This window comes from Amaranthus tricolor, chromosome 6, assembly GCF_026212465.1.
Source record: "Amaranthus tricolor cultivar Red isolate AtriRed21 chromosome 6, ASM2621246v1, whole genome shotgun sequence".
Lineage (NCBI taxonomy): Eukaryota > Viridiplantae > Streptophyta > Magnoliopsida > Caryophyllales > Amaranthaceae > Amaranthus > Amaranthus tricolor.
In genome coordinates, this window is record NC_080052.1 from 20268480 (window position 1) to 20288233 (window position 19754).

At 33.9% G+C, this 19754-nt stretch overlaps 1 protein-coding gene across 2 annotated transcripts; it reads right to left on the reverse strand.

Annotated features, from left to right (window-relative positions):
• Window positions 1–4867: 4867 nt before the first annotated feature.
• On the reverse strand, window positions 4868–19498 carry LOC130814775 (AP-5 complex subunit mu). 2 transcript variants are annotated; one of them, XM_057680966.1, is made up of 8 exons: window positions 19210–19498; window positions 18926–19078; window positions 14147–14261; window positions 9437–9726; window positions 8444–9330; window positions 8195–8251; window positions 7395–7442; window positions 4868–6528 (listed from the first exon to the last, which is right to left on the reverse strand). In XM_057680966.1, the coding sequence occupies exons 1-8, from the start codon at window positions 19232–19234 to the stop codon at window positions 6457–6459; spliced, it is 1647 nt and encodes a 548-aa protein (XP_057536949.1). In that variant the 5' UTR covers window positions 19235–19498; the 3' UTR covers window positions 4868–6456. The 2 variants fall into 2 exon arrangements, with proteins under 2 accessions (XP_057536949.1, XP_057536948.1); XM_057680965.1 differs by having other exon boundaries at window positions 4874–6528; window positions 14147–14455.
• Window positions 19499–19754: the final 256 nt, after the last annotated feature.

A 19754-nucleotide genomic window follows, 5' to 3' on the forward strand; every position in this document is an offset into this window, starting at 1 on the left:
CCACGAGCTTGTCTTTGTTGTTGTTGTTCTCCTTGTTCTTCATGTGATCTTGTTGATGACTGTCGAGATAAATTTATCCCAATTGGGGTCGTTGGTTCCTCTTCTTGTTCTTCTTCTTCATCAATTTGTATTTCTCTTTCCATTTCTTCTGCATAATTATGTAACTCCGGGTCGTAACCTTCCGGATAATTATGTTCATAATTATAATTACTAATGGAAGGTGTCGTTGATACCGACGGAGTAGAAGTGGCCTTTCTTTTGGACGAACTGGAACCTCCCAATGATTTTGCCACTTTAGTAACTTTTTTTGTGGCTTTTTTCAAAAATGAAGACATGATTGATAATATTGAAGTAATAATAGAAATATAGAATTAAGAAATAAATAAATAATTAATTATGTAACTAACTAAATTAAGAAATAATTAAAAGACTAATTATTTAATTAAGAGAATAATTGCGTAATTAAAGAATTAAGTAGAGAGAGTAAGTAGAGAGAGTAGGAGAAGAGATGAGTTGTGAATGAAAATGATTGAAATTGATGAGTATTTATAATGAAAAATGCAACGGCTAGTTCAACGGTCATAAACAGTAACTTTTGGCAAACCGGTTCCATGGAACCGGTGGGCCGGTTGACCGGTCCCGGTTCCACGGAACCGTTGAGCCGGTTCAACCGGACCGGTTCCAGAACCGGTTCCATGGAACCGTTGGACCGGTTCCGGTTCCGGTTCCGGTTCCAAACCGCGGGTTTTTTACCCGGTTCACGACGGTTTTTTCCGGCGGTTTCACGGTTCCGGCAACTTTTTTTCCGGCGGTTTCGCGGTTTCGCGGTTCGGGGCGGTTCGGAACCTGTTGCAAACGGTTCCGGTTCCGGATCCGGTTCCAAGCGGTTCGGGACCGGTTCGGTTCCGGGTAACCCGCCCCGTGGCCATGCCTAGGTATATATGAGTAACTAGTAAGAGCATCCTTATTCATGACCCAAAAAAAAAAATTATCTTACTATTTTATAATTTTTTTTTCTAAAAGTTTATTTTTCAATTTAATTTTATTAATAATGACCTCTTTTAAAAGGTAACCATCCTCTCTTTTTTATTTTTTTCTACCCTACCATAATTTCTCTCTCTTAATTTATCTAACATTTATCTTTATTTTTTTATAATAATATTTTCATGTACAAAGCTAATATAATTTTTTATTTGATTAAAATAGATCTACTTTTTTTATTAATTAAAAAATTATTGTTTTAATAAAACTAATATTTTTTAATAAATATAAATGTAGACATTAATAATAATTAAGAAAAATTCGTTAAATTCAAATAAAGATTGCAATGCGCATACATATAATAAATACACAAATTAAAAAATATATATAATTAAATTATAATTAAGACATTAAATAATTAAACCATCTACTGACGATTGTAATTCTGAAAGTATTGTTCAAGTTGAACCATCATATCAGCTTCTCATGGCTGAAGATTCTCCTTTTTGCTTAATGTTTGATAGATATCCCAATTCATTCAATATTCTTACATTTGAAGTTGTTTTTTTAGCTTCTTTTTGTTTTTGAAAATCTGTCTTCTCCTTCATTATTTCTGAATTAAGTTGAAGACTCTCTCCATATGCACTCAAAGCTTGAATTGATTGATCTGCAGCCATTTTCCCAGTCATGCGAGCCTTAGCCTTCTTCACACCCTCGGGGCGAGTAGATGATCCTCCTTGAGATTTACTTGTTGGTGTTTCAGAATCTTCTTCCGTCCTTGATCTTTCCCCACTACTTTCACTACTAACACCACCAGTTGGTTGTTGATACAATCGTTTTTTTATTACTTTTTACCACTTGCTTCCACTTGTTATACTTTCTTAAAATTTTCCATTGCTCAATCAAGTTAAAGTTATTGTATTTTCTTTGATGGATTAAATGCGTTTCTTTAAGCACATCTTCGTCTCTCGTGCCACTCTTCTTCCTCCTAAGAGTCTCATCGTAACTTCCAGACCACTTCAAACATGCTGGAGCAACTCTACCTCAACGACATTTAAGCATGTCAGAGGTTCTTCGTGGGATCAGATAGGGTCGATCCATCCTCGCTGCATCATAAGCTTCCTTAAGTTTTTGCACCTCACTCTTATCTTTTGGTTGGTGCTCACAATTGGATCTGAACTTGTGTTCATGACTGAACATATGACAGCAATATCTTCAATCAAATCCCAATTTTTCTTTGAAGGTATAGGGGCTTCATCATTAGGATGTTGTTGATATGGTTGAACCAATTGAGTGAAGCTCGGTGGTGAACCAAATTGTGAAAGTAGCTTGAAATGATGGTTGGGTGTAGAGACTAGCATCAACATGATGAACAGAATTCCCTCCATCTTCACCATATTGATCATCTTGATCATTTCCTTCATTTTCATCATCATCATCATCATCATACTCCATCTCATTTTCGTCTAAACTTTCACCCCTTATCGGAGTTGAATAGTTATCAATATTAGAGTTGACATTGTGAGATTGATGATGGTAGTGAAACATAGTTTGTAAATTTTGGGTATTTTGAGGAATATAATAGGATGAATTTGGGATATTTTGAGGAATATAGTAAGAAGAATTTGGAGGATTAAATGAAGGATTTTGATACTGAATTTGAGCACTTTGATTGTTAGAAGATTTTTTTTCTTGATTTTTTTTTTACTTGGATTTCTTCCATAATTTGGGTTATTTGAATTCATATTTTCTTTTTTGGGATTTTTAAAATGATTATTTTGGTATTTTTTAACAAAAAAAGTAGGAAAATAAGAAGAAAATATGTAAATATAAAATTATGTCAAAAAATATCAATATGGGTCTCATTTTATAGAAATCGAAAAAATATGACCGTTGGTATAATTTTTTTTTTAAAAAAATTAATCAAATACAAAAATAGCCGTTAATTACAAAAAACGGGCATTTTTTTGCAGCCAAACAAAACGCGGTAGGTGGCAGGCAGGCAGAGCACATGTCAGTGGCAGCAGGCAGCCACTTTTCATCGCCCAATCATATTGCGACACGTGGTGAATTTTTTTTAAAAAAAAAAACGGGTGACTGTTTAGCTGAACAGGTCACATGTTGACCACTTTGGCCAACCTTTTCCCCAACCCACCCAATATAGATCACCATTGGTATTGTTTTTCCTCTAGTTTGATCATATGACCCACAATTAGATCATCATTATTAATGCTCTAAGGGATTAGTTTTTCTTTTTCCTTTTTTACCGAATGATACAATAAAATTGTGTTATCAAGTTTTTCACTATGTAATGCTAAATTTGTTTAAAACGACATCTTTCGGTTAAATTTTGATCCGATTTTAAAAAATATTTCTTTTTACATGTAATTGTAACTCAATAAATAAATAAGAAAAAGTACTTTCTTTTGATAATTACTTCTTTTTGTCGCTCTTAATTTATCTCACTTTATATTTTAGTTTGTTGCAATGAATTTACCCAATTACCAATGAAATAACAAGCACTTTGAGGTATAAAGATTGAAACTTTATCCCTACAACATCCAATAACAATGGTAGGAGTGTTTTAAATTGTGAAACAACTTACAACTATGAACTAGGATGAAAAGCAATCTAAAATAAAGCAATAAGCAAAGACATACAAAGTTTACGAGGTTCACCCAATGTGGGATACATCTTCGGTGGTGGTTAGCTTGATTGTATTATAAAAAATCAAAGTACTTCTTGAAGAATTCATATAATAGAGATAAGAGAAGAAGAGAAGAAAAAGAGAGGTTATGTGTTTGGTCCTACGGTTAGAATTATTCAAGGAGTGACTATAGAGGCTTTCTATTTTTACTAGGAATGTTATGCTTATGATTGGGCAAATGCCCACATCACAAATAGTCGCAACAGAACGCGTACAAAACGAAACAGGGACAACCCTGCTAGAAGTTGCTCGTCCGAGCGGTAAACCTGCTTGTTTGAGCGGTGTGTTCCTGCACTCTCTGATCTCTTCAATGCCTCGTTCGATACATGCCCCTTCGCACTAGCCTTGTTTGAGCACCTCACATAGGGATGATACGAATGCTTGAGGCATTGCTCCTTGTCAACATACATATATCCTATGATCCTTCACACCTACATTCATCAATGATCATCCATCATGGTGCACTCAAGTTGCTAATACTTCAACAATCATTTTGGGACAAGACCCACAACTTTAACTCATCTCTACTCTTTATTTTCTCTCGTTCATTTTCTCATCAACTTACGAAATGAAAAGAAAAAATACTTACTCACCCAACTCAATTCCTTAAACTTCATATCATCTTCCACGTTACAAAATCAAGAGTACTCACATAGTCAAACTCTATGTCCCAAAGAATTAACCTCATTTTAATTACATATTATTGAATTTACTCTAATTTTATTTTAGTCATGACTCATGACCAACACCTTTTCTTTAATTTTGAATCATCACATGTGTATTTATCTTTTTATTTCAAATACTTATTTATCCCACTTTTCCTTATGTCCCAAATTAGTTTCTATATTTCGCTTTTTCACGTTATTTAATGTACTTATTCAATTATTAATAATTATACATAATAAAAAATTATAAAATATTGACATTAATAATTTTTACATTGAGACGAATCAAATAAAATCTCAATTGACTATAATATAACTTATACATTAAGAATAAAATACAATTAAAGGTTAATTAATGAACATTACCCAACAAGCAAATGTTACAACTAATTTAAGACGAAAAGAGTAGAATAGTTTTACTCACTTTTATTTATTTTACCTATTTGAGAAATAGAAAGTATATAGCATGCCAAATATACTAAACAAATCGGAAAAAAATCAACTGCGCTGTGCGTGTTGTCCCCTCAAAACCATCTTTGCTTATTCAACAAGTCTTAAATAATACGCTTTTTTGGGAGAATTCTCTAATAGTTCAGTTAATTTCAAAAAAGAAAATTAAATACAAAAAACTTATAAGCACAATTTTGAAAACAAAATAGAGAAATTAACTTTTCCTTACTTTCATCATTATCATCTTCTTTTTCACACCCTCAGCAATAACCCACTTCGGGCATTATGACTCCTATAAACGGACATTAAAACCTCCAAAATTTTAAATATCAATATTGAAATTAAAACTTAGAAACATACTATTATATACATTTCTGGCTATAAAGAATCCAGCAATTTAATCAAAGTAGCTATTTGACCGATGAAAATTAAGTAAACAGTAAGTTTTACTTTTAAGATTTTTAAATTTATTTGTTAAATAAAATTTAATCTTTAAAAGTCGTTTATTAATATTTATTGATCACTTAACCCACCAAAAAGCTAATAGTAAAATATTAATCAAAGAGCAAATTGAAATTTTTTTGCCAAATAGTCCCTCTATCATTCCATCGAACAATTAACTGGCATCATAAATTAGTCAAACAAGCATTTCCTTAAATCATCATCATAGTTTGAAGACGGATATAAGATGGCAGGCCTTACCTGAAAGAGGCTCCAACCAATAATACTATTGGCTAAAGGAACCACAAATAAAGCAATTCATTAAATGTACTACCAAAAAAAGATTGAGGATTTCTCCCTGGAGCATGTGATTATGATTAACCAATAAAAATAAAAAAAAAATTAAACAATTTCATACCAGCATCTACTTAAACAAAAATATATAAATAAATTCTAGTACTTATGTAACACAAAAGAAAGGTTAATCAACAACACATCATTTAGTTGGAGTTATTTATCACCTACAACATACTTTCCTACTTCGCGCTGCAAATATGAAATGAAATGAATTCTGTCACTTACACTAAAATTGACCCATCAATCAGCATTTGTAAACAAACTCAAGAATGGAAGGGCAGGGAATAGGGATATATCCTTCTCTATGGATTACATGGATCAGAGGTGAAATGTTTCAACAATGGAAGTAATTGATGTACGAATGTCCGAACCTTTAGCCCAGTTCGCATCCATGATCAAGGCTATTCTGTGTACATAAGCTTTCAAAAGATTATCCACAAGAATTAGTCAGTAAACAAACAACTTCAACGTTTTTGAGAAGAGACAGGACAGAGGTGGGAGGAGACAATTTGCAACAAAAGCAAGGATGTCTCGCTCTATGATGATGAGCTGCACCTTTAAAAAATGTCCTACATTGTCATTTGCGAGCGGGTTCTTTAACAAAAGTTATAGACACAAACTCTCTCATTTGTCATCTTTTATCAGCTGCATATACCAGGAAACTAAACAAGTTCCAAATTTGTATGACAGTAAATTCATGTATTCTTCGATTGAAAACATTGGTTGTATTGATTAAAAACATTAGTAAAACCGCATTGCGGCAACATTTCCATCACAAGCAACTCACAAATTTGTGTTCTTCAATTAAGCGAGCCCGATTCACTTGGGCAGAGTGATTGAGTTGAATGTCTGGCTTCAGGCAACAGGCATGGCAGCAGAAGGGCATTTCCCCAACGTGTTCCACAGAATATACACCCCGGAAGTAACCTGTTGAGATAAAAGACATAAATCATATTAGCCTATAAGTCTATTTCCGGTTAACATGATTACAGTCGATTTTATGAAGGGTGAAAACTTTCCAAGCACAAACATGATAATATGTACCAAAACTGATCAAGTTACCGATATTTTACAATAAGAGGTGCCCAAGTGCTCACTGTAATTGTGCTTGCATTATAAAGTGGGATATTTTGGGAAAGGAAAATTATCCCTTCACTTGCTGGATGGATAACCAATAAGACGTTGAAACTTTGACAAATGAAATTGATTTTTTTGACAAAAGGTTCATAAGAATCCAACACGGCTACACTTTGTTTAAAAGATTGTTCATTATATGTGGGTACTGGGTAGCTTACTAATTTTTCACTGAAAAGAATTAGCAATCTCATCTGCAAAGACACTCAGCTTGAACATTGCAAAAAGACAAAAAATTCATTTTCTAGAATAGGAAAACCAAGAGAAAATTCAAGGCTCAAACGATCCACATCCTACTCAATGTCGCAATCAAACATGCGTACACACCATGCACAGCCTAGAATAATTTAACAGTACTTAATAATTTCCTAACAGGAATATGGTAGATATTACCAAAATGCCAGCAACGGGAGGTAAAAGCTAAAGGTGAGATGGTGAAAAGGTTTACAGCATGATGAAAAGCAATAGGATAACAAAGAGAGAAGGATTGTCAAAGCATATTACTAATCTAAAATCTTCATTACGCAAAGCTTTGAATAGAGTGCAGTGAATAGGTTTCACTTTCCAGAAGAAAGCTCATGCTACAATACCTTATGAACTTACAAGCTTTTACGTGAGAAAAAATTTGCAGTAGAAATCTTACTGAAAGCCAAGATTACCTGAGTAGAAAGTTCAACGGGTGCCTTAACAGCAGGATAGATGCTTACCTGCAGAAAATATAATTATAAACTCAGAAACTTGATTGACAAACCTAACCGATAAGTTAAGGATTAAAACGTAGATTTGTCAATATTAACTATACACTACAGTAAGTCCATGCATATGAACAGTGTTTCCAAGAGCAAGAGGATCCATAGCTCAAATCTTAATGCCTGGGGGCCCAGAACTAGGAGGCTAGAGAGTTTGAAAGTCAACCAACAATCCAATGAGAGGGCCAGTAGCCATCAGAATCAGTATCCAACAAATAACACATGCATAAACAATGACGCGAATTAACTCCCTGCTTTGGGAGATATTAGTAATTAATCATACATGCTAGTTTGGCATGTTTTAAAAGAAGTTTTTCATTATGCCGAGAAAAGAGGGGGCGTTATAGGATCCTCATTTGGAATAAGATAGGCCAAGAAGGTGGAATGAATGCCAAATTTACGACGGTAGTATGGAGTAGAAATAACAAACAGAAATGATCCACAAAGAAAAATGTCCAACTGTATGCATCTATTCCCCTCTCCTTCAATATTTTCAACACCCCTACCCTCCCCCCGCAAAAGAAGTCCCTCTCATCCATATTAATTACACAAGTTTTAACCCATGTTGTCTGGCATATAGAAGTCCTTATATTTCCACACGTTTTAATGCTCACAATTACACCCCTGTAACATATCATAGCACCAAGGGGACATTCAACAAGTTATAAGGGGTCTAAACCAGCAGCAGGAGATAAAATATATGAGCTCACATGTTTCGCATCAATGGAAATTCCAGATACAGAAGCCCCCATTATCTTGAAGGAAACCTGCGATAATACAAACCATATTCAAGGTAAGGTGGTGATATGAATCTTGACTGGTACAATGAATTAAACTTATTTTTTTAACAAAAGAATCAAATTGAGTGATACTATTCGAAATGAAATAAGAAATTTTAACTAATAGCAGGCAACCTAAGACCATAGATTTCAAAGAATTAAAAGGAGTAAGTTACGCACTTTAGCATAGTCATAAGCCTGCCAACAAAATGGTTCTTCTAAATCAATTGACGGTAGATCATTTCTCATTTTCTCTTCCAGAAGCTCCTCGATGTTAACATTATTTGAATTTTCCAATTCGGTATCACTTTCTTCATCATAAGTTGTCATTCTGACTGAGCCAACGAATTTTTGCGTCTGTAAGCGTGCAAATTTTATCGTTCCCGAAAATGTAGCCTCCACACTCTTCCCAGACACTCCTCTTCCAGTGGATATAATTTTCCAATCGATTGAGTGATCTGTAGAAGACACAGTTCCAACAGATGGTGTCCCACTAAAAGAAATCACCCTTCTTCGAGGAAAGGGCATTGTTATGGTGCAAAAGTCCATTGCAAGTGGAGCCTTATAGCCATCTAAAAGTCTTAATTTGAATAAAAATGCACCTTCATTTTCTGAAACCATGGATAGCTGGTAAAATCCCTTAACTGGAGGTCCAATTTTGCAAAATGTCAAGTAACGCATTAAAGTGAAGTTACCGAAAGGTGGAGAAAACATCAGAGCTTGCTTGTCAACACCTTGCTCTGGAACTTGAACACAAGGATGGAATGACACAGCCTCAATATGTGAATTGTTCAAGCCTGTTAAGGAAAAAGAAACATCAGGCAGCCCCTCTAATTCTGCTCGACAGTTAACTTGGGCAGAGATTGAAATGCTATCAGGTATCTCATCACGATCATACATGGAAGCATTGATCATCTCATGAATAGTGAACAACATTCTCTGCCTTCCTCGGTAAAGATAGGGTTTCCATGCTGGTTGCTTCACATCTGTTGGTGGCACATCTAAGGAAGAGAAGCCATTAAGCTTTATAGCTGAAAGATTGGAGTAACTGAGATCCAATGGAGTGCCTGCAATAAGAAATGTGTGCATATGATGTACAATAATTACAAGTTAATGAGAACTATGCAATCATATATGTTGAAAAAAATAATTAAAGAAACAAAATTAACCTACCAAACGGCATTGCGCTGCCAATGAAAGATTGTAATGCATCTTTATCCAATGGCCTGGAACCAACTTTTTGAGCATCTGACATGCCTGAACCAGCTAAAGCTGGGGATGCAGGGGAAGCTGCAACAGTTGCCGGAGCAGGTTTACCTCGAGCAGACATACCAGATATGCCAATGCTTCCGGTTAGAGAATCAAGCAGCCCACCAACAGATGGAGACGCACTAACAACAATCTCAGGTTCCATAATATCCCCCGTGATTATATCACCAATAACATGCGCAACCATAAAAGATCTGAGAAGTAAAATAAAAACTTGCCTCAAAATTGATGCAACTACAAATTTTCCAAACACTAACCAGGCATATTTTCAGAGCTAGAAGATGACTATGAAGATAAGGATGAAGATTGTCAAGTAACTACAAATTCTTCTAATGTCGTCACTTAAATGAAACCACCCAACATGCATGAGCTTATAGTTCCTGTTCTCAAGAAGGAAGTACAACGCATGAAGAATATAATAAGTGAGTATAAGAAAAAGTGGGCTCAAGTGTGTCGGTCAATTTTATCTGATTAATGGCATGGTTCGGTTGCACAAAAGAACATTGTGAATTTTCTTGTCAACTCTTCAAAGGGTTCTATGTGCATAAAATCTACAGAGGTTTCAGAAATTGTGAAAGACGCTACTTTGTTGTTTAAAGTGCTTAACAATATGGTGGAGGAAGATGGCGGGAACGTGATTCATGTTGTGACTAATAATGCATCTGTTAGTGCAAGTGCCAAAACACTTAACAATGGCGTTGACTATAATCACTTAATCGAACATGCCTTAGCTTGTACTTTGAAGAGGAACGATGAGGATGTGTCGTATGTGAATGACTTGAGATTTACAACGATCGATGAGGTGCTTAATGTTAGGCAAATGAGGCTAAACTAAAGGGTAAAACCATGCCTTAAAAAGGCAAGACATGGTATGAATGTTGCTCGCTCGAGGCATCACGAAAACAACAAACAGAAGGGGTCAGAGGGGAATGCTCGTTCAAGCACATCAAGTGCTCGTTTGAACTTAAGTGCCTTGTTCGAGCACCTTGCCTAGAATGTTGTTTTGGGACTTTTGAGCTACGGTTTGCATTGATGGGCATTGTATTCCTTTGGTTAATGCTATTTTTACTGTGTTGTTTATTGTCATGCTTATTATGATGAATATTGTTGATGTTTATTGTGTGGTTTATTGGTGATTAATGTGTGGTTTTAGAATGATGTACTCCTTGCCTATAAAAGCATACATCATTCATAGAGCAAAATACACCACAAACACACAATATATTGAGAGAAGGCTATTATATTGTAAGAAACTTGAGAGTGTTCTTTATTTTAGTATTTCTGATCTTGACAGGATTGTTCTCAAGATAGGGGAGGTTTATTTATATTGTATTGTTGAATCTTTATAAATAAAACTACATTTGAGAGAGGTATCCAAAATACCTCATAAACACTTATGTTCATCTTTCCTTATTATTCCCATCTTGTTTTTCCATTGTTGAAACTCTTAAAGCTTTAATTTCAGCATCGAATTATTTTAATGCCCATAAGAGAATTAGTTATTGTGTATTTCTACATTTACTTGGTTAATTTAAAAACTAATTTTTGTTTTTTTGTTATTATTGTAGGAAAATTACTTGAGGCCCAATAATCACATCTTTATTGGACTCCTTGTGCATTACATAACATTGATCTCATGTTGGGAGGATAAATATTTAAAAAATACGAAGAGTAAAGATTGCACTTACGAAGTTTATCTACATGAATGGTTATTAATATCACTTAGTTTCTCTAGTAAACATGATGAGAAGGTTCTTAAATGAAAGAAATTTATAGAGCTTGGCGGTTACTATATTTATAATATCCTTCATCACTCTTGCGCAGTTTCGGAAACAAAAGACAAATGAGGAAGATGGTTCCTTTCAAAAGTGAAAACAATCTAACTAGCCAAAGGACAGCTGGAGGAAAAAGATAGCATCTTTTATTTTTCAAGACACCTTTTGAAGGATTGTTCTCTACGCTCTTAAGATGACGACACCACTTGCGAAAATTTTAGGATGGTTAATGGTTAGAAGAAGCCTACCATCAAGTACACAAGGCTAAGGAGGCTATTTCTAAGAGTTTTAAATGAAGAGGAATGTTACACGGAGGCCTTTGAGTATATTGATGAAGAATGGAATGTTAACTTCATTGGCCTTTGCATGAGAATGTTTAGTTTCTGAACCCTACCATCTATTATAATAACTTAGAGATGTTATGTTGTGAAGAAGTATGGAGGGTTTGATTGCATGCATGATAGTGTTGGCTAGAGATGTGGAAACTCTAGACAAATTCCAAACGAGTTGGAAATATACAAAAAGGCAGCGCGTTTTTTTGAGCACCAATGGCAATTAGAACAAGCAAAACAAAAGCCCTAGGTATAACAGTTTATATTAGTTGAAAATCTTTTGCATAATCATAATTGTCTTTGTTTAATTACGAGATCACAAATACTTTGCTTTCCGAAAACCAAGTGGTGGTCTATTTTAGTAGCTTATGATTCAAGTTATTTTTCTAAAGCTTCAACGATAACATCAGCGTGGGTCCTTCCTCTAGAATTGATAAAAGGAAAAAAAACATAGCAAGTAGCCATGCTCCACAACCATTTTCTAATGTTGTTTAAGTGGAGAATGATGAGGATGAAACGAATATTGGTAGAGATGAAGACTATATAGGAGATGGTGAAGATGATTATAAGGACCAGGGTTATGATTTAGAGTATTAATGTTTGTGTAATAATGTGTCACCAAACATTACAAGCTTCCAAAAACACTATTTGCTTTCTTACCTTTCCATTTTTTTAGTTTTTATTTCTTATTATGAGTTTATGCTTTCTTATGAGATTTTGTGCTAACTAGTGTTTCCCACAATGATATTGAATGTTATGCATCTTTTATGCTACTATAATACATAAGTCATGTTGTTTTCAAAATCAATGTTTTTTAATAGATTATAAAGCTTGTTAGCGAAAAAGAGTGTCTCGTCTACAAAAAGCTTGCGCCTTCACCGATCCACTTTGTGCGTAGTCTCCAAGAACCTTTTACACCTCACGTGCGCCTCAGTGCACCTCACACCTTTCAAAAAAATAATTATAGACGTTATTATTAGTATTCCATATGGGCGAAAAACAGTTTTTCGATTTCCCATGCTGATTTTAGCTCAGAGTTTACCTTGTTGGAATTAAGGCCTTGTCATTGTTGTGTTATACTAGGTTGAAATTTTGCATTATATTGGCTATTTAATTTGCTTTTACACGATAAAGATCAACATCTTAGTATCTTCATAACTCATAATCTACAAGCTTTGACACCCAAAATCATGTTTTCCATGAATAAAAAAGGTCGTAATGTTACATAACGGGCCGCTTTATAAAGGATTTTGAGTTACCAAATCGCAAAACCCCATTACGGAACCGTGATTTAAAATCATTGAGTAATAGTCATTATAAGCTATTATTGTTATTAGCCATTTTTATCCTTTTTAAGGGTGCTATGTTCTAAACGGTCTATTATAAGCTTTAATTTAGATATATATTTTAGAAAAGTTTGAATTACTATTTGAATTACTATGATAAAACTAATTTAATTCAAGTTAACAGTGCACATTGCAATGACTAGAAAACGAGTTGTAACACCACGAGGTGCCATATCCGCGACATCGTGATCGCTACTGTGATCGTGATGACATTTGCAATTTTTTTCTGTGGGTTGGCCATTCAATTACTTTTGTTGAGTTGCCTCATCTTCATTACGATAAAGACTAAGTTTAACAAATCCTTTTCAATAAATGTTAGTTTTTGAGTTTTTTAGAACCAATTTAATTGAGTATAAAATCAATACTAGTCATTAGAGTAAAAAAAAGTGCATCAAAAGAGTTCAAAAGCAATACTGACCAATTTGAGAAATTCATCTCTTCACCCATTAATTTCACATAATCTAAGTGAGTTGGTAAGAGGGGCTAGAGAAGGACTATTGTTGGCTACTCCTTGTGTTGATTGGAGGAAGGGGAGTGTTGCTGATGTTTGTCATGGTGATTTGTAGGGTAATCGAGGAAGAAAGGAAGGAGGATAGAAGCAAAAAGGAAGATAGTGAGAGAGGTAGAAGATAAAATCACTAAACATCATATTTCACGGATATTTTGATCTAGGAATAAGTTAGTGTGACAATTGGAAGACCGACAATAGGTTGGATCATTAATGTGAATTTTAATCCAATTTCTGATAGAGGGTAGGGCATGCAAGAAAAAGGCATCAAGTGGGAATTGGCATCTCAACAATATGATTAAAATTTTGTTGCAGTTTCAAACAAGAAATATCCAATTAAAGGAACGAAAAAACACAGCTAGGCTGGCCAGAATGCAAGAAAAGAACTGCATTTTTAATCAACCTACCCAATACCAGATTATTTTATGACTTACTTGAAAATTATGAACATTAAAAGCATTCAAGAAAAATATACGACGCAAGTTTTTGAAAAGAATAACTCGACCAAACCGAACCTGACTTTATTTACATAAAAGGTCACAAACGAAAAATGTAATTATAGCCAGATGCAATCGGGAACATAAAATAATTATGCAAGAGGGAATATACTTAAATGAAAATAATAAACATTTTGTAGGTGTAACATACCATACCCTGTGATGGACGGAAGATCAAGTAGTAAAGATGATACATTAGGGTCCATGCCAATGGCTGTTCCACAGTCAGGTCTCTTATACAATCTCTCATATGCCTCCAAATGCTTTGGCTCTACTAATGGCAAAACCAAGATGCAGTAAGGTCCCTTAACATGAAGAATTAATGGCCAAAGTAGAAAGTCATCTCCTTCTTCTCGGCTAATATAAAGGCTTATAATATAACGCACAATGGGATCATCAACCCAGGAATCTGATCCTTGGACCGACTCAACAACACGTATGCCAAAGCCACGAGTAGATCCCTCTCTGTTATGGTACAATTCATAAAAACCGCACCATCGTAGATTTCACATGATGAAGTTGTGTTAGACAACAAATTGGAGACTCTCAACAAGCACAATTTAGAAGATAGCGTGATAGACAATACTGGCCATTTTCAAATTCATTAAAATCTAAGAACTGATTACATTCCAGTCAAAGTAATGCAGACAAACAAAAGTAGAGAAAGGACTTAAGAACAATCTCTAGACCATTTACTTCTCCCCTGGACAAGCAAAACAAAAAAAAAAAATACCAAGGACACATCCAAACACAATATTAATTGCACTGACAAACATAGAAACACCCTATCAAAAAAAGAAACAGAGAGTAGATAAGCAGGAGTAGAATATTCAAGTGTTTTTGAGATGAACTTATATGTCTAAAGAAACTTCCATTGTTTTTGTAGAAGAAAATATACTAAGAATTTTTAGCCGGCTTACTTGTCATACAACTATCATAAACCTTAGATGGGAAAAAAGAGGTTTCAACTTTCAACTCGTATAGAATTGATATCCATCAATTTCCGAAGACAGCAAAGTAGTTGAGAAAAATACAAGTTCTCCAATTTCATAATTCTACCATTAAGCTCATAGGAAAAAAGGCATTTATTTTAGAGGGTGAGAATTTAAAGGGTCATTTGACAATAAGTTGGTTGCTTAGAGTAAGGGGAACATAGTGCAAAAACAAGGCCGCATCATCGTATTGCCACCATATTGTAAAGGTTTTTTAGTTTACTGCGACCAAAATACAAGGCATTGACCGCAAAATCATATGTATTGAACGCGATATCCGTACCACGACCGTAACCGAACCATATTTTTGCACTTTGGGGAAATGGAATTAAGGGGCTTGGTTTTAGAAAGTGAGCCTTGCTTTGCGCCTTGTGGCCTAGGCTCGACTGAAAACGCCACGACTAGGTGAGACAAAACCCGCTATAAGAGGCGTGCACCTTGGGCACCTCGATGCGCTTCGTGCCTTGTGCACCCAATGCCCCTCCTTATTAGATTGGGTAATTAAAATATTCTTGTTTGTTTGAAAATAAAACTCAAAACTTCAATTAATTGAATATGAAGTTCGAGGAACCTCTGCTTCTTTAAGAAACACAAAAGGCCGATGAAAAAGAAGAAAATAACTTTGGGTATTCTTCATATTCTCATTATAATAGTTACCCCCTCTATCCCTAAGATTTTGCTACATTTTACTTTCTTACACTATCCAATGCACTGATTAAATTGTTAATATCTTTATCTATAGATGATAACAAATTATAAAAAGTTGATAATAATAATAATTTTTACATTGAGACGAATCAAACAAGATCCCACTTGTATATATATGTTAACTTATAGATTAGTAATAATATACAAATTAAGACTAATTGATGAATAGTGCCAAAATAAGCAATTGTTGCAAAATATTAGGCACGGAGGGAGTATGTGCTAAAGTGGTGTTTATAGAAAGGATAATGATACTAGAGTAAGATCATATTCCCTTTTGACTCGGCTCTTTGAAAAGTGAATATCATGACTACATATGAAATTACTTTGATCATTTATCTACACAATCAATTTCAGAATTTGTAGGAGAATTCCAAAATTTGAATTTACATCACCAACAAGGCTAAAGCCTTATCCCAAAAGATTAGGGTCAGCTACATGAGCTAATATATCTATTCCAATGGTCGTCCACATAGATTCTTTATCTCTATTCAATTTGATTTTCTACCATCTCAACTCGTAAGTTTAAATCCTTTATATTATTTTCCACTTTTGTCTTCCAACTTCCAAGTCATCTTCGGTCTTTCTCCCCCTCTTTTTAAGTCTCCTGAGCTCCAATTTTTTATTTTCCTTACAGTTTTTCTAATACCTCATCTTTATATATCGCCAAATCATCTTAAACAATTCTCTTTCGTATTTTCCTCAATATTTGCAACTCCTTAACCTTTCTAGTGTCTTTGTTTCAAATTTTATCTCTCAACTCTCAACTCTCAATGTATGCTCACTCATCCATCAAAGCATTTGCATTTCTGCTAAAACCACCTTCCTGCTATGACCATTCAAAATTAAAATATTTTGATCCATATAGTAGTGCTTGTCTAATGGTCATGCAATAAAACTTGCCCTTTAGGTTTAACAAAACACCTCGATCACATAATATCCCAGTAGCCACTCTACTTTTGCCATCCACACTACTCTAAAATATGAACCTAAGGTATTTGAAGCATTCTGTGTTCGAGCGATTTTTTTTTCTTTTAGATTTATAATGCCTCTCGTTATCTCGGTTGTGATAAAGTTACACTCCATGTACTTTGTCTTACTCCGACTTCATATGACACCGCGTGACTTCCAACTCTTATCTCCATTGTTCTAACTTAGCATTAACCTCTTCAGTCTCATTTACCAAAACAATGTCATCAGCAAACAGCATGCACCAAGGCACGTCTCCTTACATCGATCGATCGAGTTATCTCCTCTAGTACCACTACAAAAAAGAAATGGGCTTAAGTTTGAGCCTTGATGAAGGCCAATTGTGATTGGAAAATCCTTTGTTCCTCATCCACATATCCTAACATTTGTTTTTACTTCTCGATATATATCTTGCACTATATTAATGTCTTTCTTGGGAATATCTTTCTTTGTCATCATTCACCAAAGTACTTCTCTTGGTAGCTTGTATTCTTTTCTCAAGTCAATAAAAATCATTAACATGTCTCTTTTTTAGGCCTATGCCCTATAGTACTCTATCATTTGTCTCATAAGATGAATTGTTTCCGTTGTAGAGCTCTCTAGCATAAATCCAAATTGGTTCTATAATATGGAGCTATATCTCCTCATACATATCTATATCACTATTTCCCATAACTTGATAGTATGACTCATAAGTTTTATTCCTCATATTTGGAGCAATCAGGACATCTCTTTTGTTCTTGTAAACAGACACTTGAGTACTACTTATGTCATTGGGCATCTTGTTTGTCCTCCAAATCTTACCAAATAGATGAATTAGTCAAGTTACTCAATCGTCCCTAGCCTCTCCATATTTTAATAGGTATACCATCTAGCCTTACTATTTTCATTAAATTTATTTTCTTCAAAATCATCTCCACTTCTAATTTTTGTTTCATTGCCATAGATTCTCTGTTTCCATCTAAGGCAGTGATTGTTGTGTCCCTACAACATTTTCTTATTCTCCAATAATTAGCTTATTAAAATACTCCCTCCATTGATACTTGATTTACATGCCTCTCCTTTCGCATACTATATATATATATATATATATATATATATATATATATATATATATACATATACATATATATATATATATATACATATACATATATATATATATATATATATATATATATATATATATACATATATATATATATATTTAGAATATTTAGAATAAGGAGTTTGTGCTAGGTGGCTATGCACTCTCTTCGGATAACCTTACAATTTAGGCAACTACCTTTATCTATATCTAGTTTGTCAAAAAGAAGTCAATTTGGATTGCGTGTACTCTAGTTCTAAAAGTAACTAAGTGGATATTTCTCTTCTTAAAGGCAAGCGCCTTGGAGCATCTTAGAGTGTTTTTTGGTCTTAGCCTCAAAAAAGCTCACTTGATGCGAAAACCTATCACTTATGTTTTTTTATTTCTATTCTCTTCTTTTTTTACCTTCTTATTTTTTCAAGGCTTTTTAGAAATTTAAAATTAATTCTTCTAAGATTTTGTGACCCTCACACCCAAAAGCTAGCGTTCGGTGCTTTTCTAGGCTCTAGAGACCTTTAGCACCTTAAAGAACTTCGCACCTTTTCAAACTAAACAAGCGCCTCCTTAAAGGGATTAGGGTGATAGAATGTTGTATCCAATATCATTTATCAATATAAAGGATGATAGATGCAATTCAAATGCTTAACTTCACAAATATCACTCAAATATACAATTGGCAATTAATATTTGAAGATTAAGATTTCTCTGGTTCAAAAACCACTCAAGCTTGAAATAATTATCAAATAGATTTAGTTATCTTCACAATAATAAATGTTAAACACAAAGTTAAAACACAATAAATGTTAAACACAATAATACCTCATAATAAATAGATTAAAACATTCAAATTTCTAAACACAAAGTTAAATAATTCAAATTGCTAAACATTCAAATTGCTAAATAATTCAAATAAATGTTAAACATTCAAATAGATTAAAACATTCATTAAAAATACCTCATAATAAATAGATTAAAACATTCAAAGTTAAAACACAATAATAAATAGATTAAGATTTCTCTGGTTCATCAGCACCTTCATTTTCAGATGAAATTCAAATTGCTAAACACAAAGTTAAAACATTCATTAAAAATACCTCATAATAAATGTTATTCAAATAGATTTAGTTATCTTCACAATAATTACTCAAAAAATAATCAATAGCTAAATAATTGAACATTAACCTCTTCTTCCTGTTAGAAAACGCCTCGGAGATTTCAGAATCAGTAGGAAGCAAACTCGATACAGTTGCCTTATCACCACCATTTTCAACTGCAACCTTCTTATATCCAGAATTACAGGCAGCACGCCATCGGCGCTCCACAGTAGGAAACCTCCTGTTCAATTAAATTTTAAAGGTAATTAGGGCTTGAATTTGGATTTATAAGCGAAGGAAATTGAGGATTAAAGTTTAACAAGAGAAAAACTTGAAGAGATTAAAGAGCTGCAAAAAAGATAATGGAGAAACCTAGAGAAGACGACGAAATCGACATTGTTGAGGATCCATATAGCTCTGATATTGCACCTGCTAATGATGTTGGTCTCCGTCATCGGCATACTTATCTGATGTGATGATTAATTAATTATGGCTTTATTTTGAGTGGAAGTACCAATTTTCCGGATGAAAACTGGAATTTCTGTTAGGGTGTGTTGTGAGAGTGGTGAGACTTATAAGATAATAAAGTTTTTTTTATTTGGTATGTGAGGGACTCTCAAGAAAGGAATGAAAATGAAAATTTCAACTAAAATAATCGTCCTTCTCTAATTTCATTTTCTTTGATAAATAAGAATTTAGATTTTGATAAAGTCTCATTCTCTTCTTCAAAATCCATATGCCAAACACCCTTTAATTTAATAGGAGTAACTAAAACAGATGCCAAGTCTTTATCGGTGAAGAAAATAAATTGTAACAGGTTTTAAAGCTTCAGATCTAAGATTAATGTTTTTGATAGATTTAGATTTAAAAAAATTAATAATTCCTAATTAATAATCGTGATTTTGTAAATCATTATA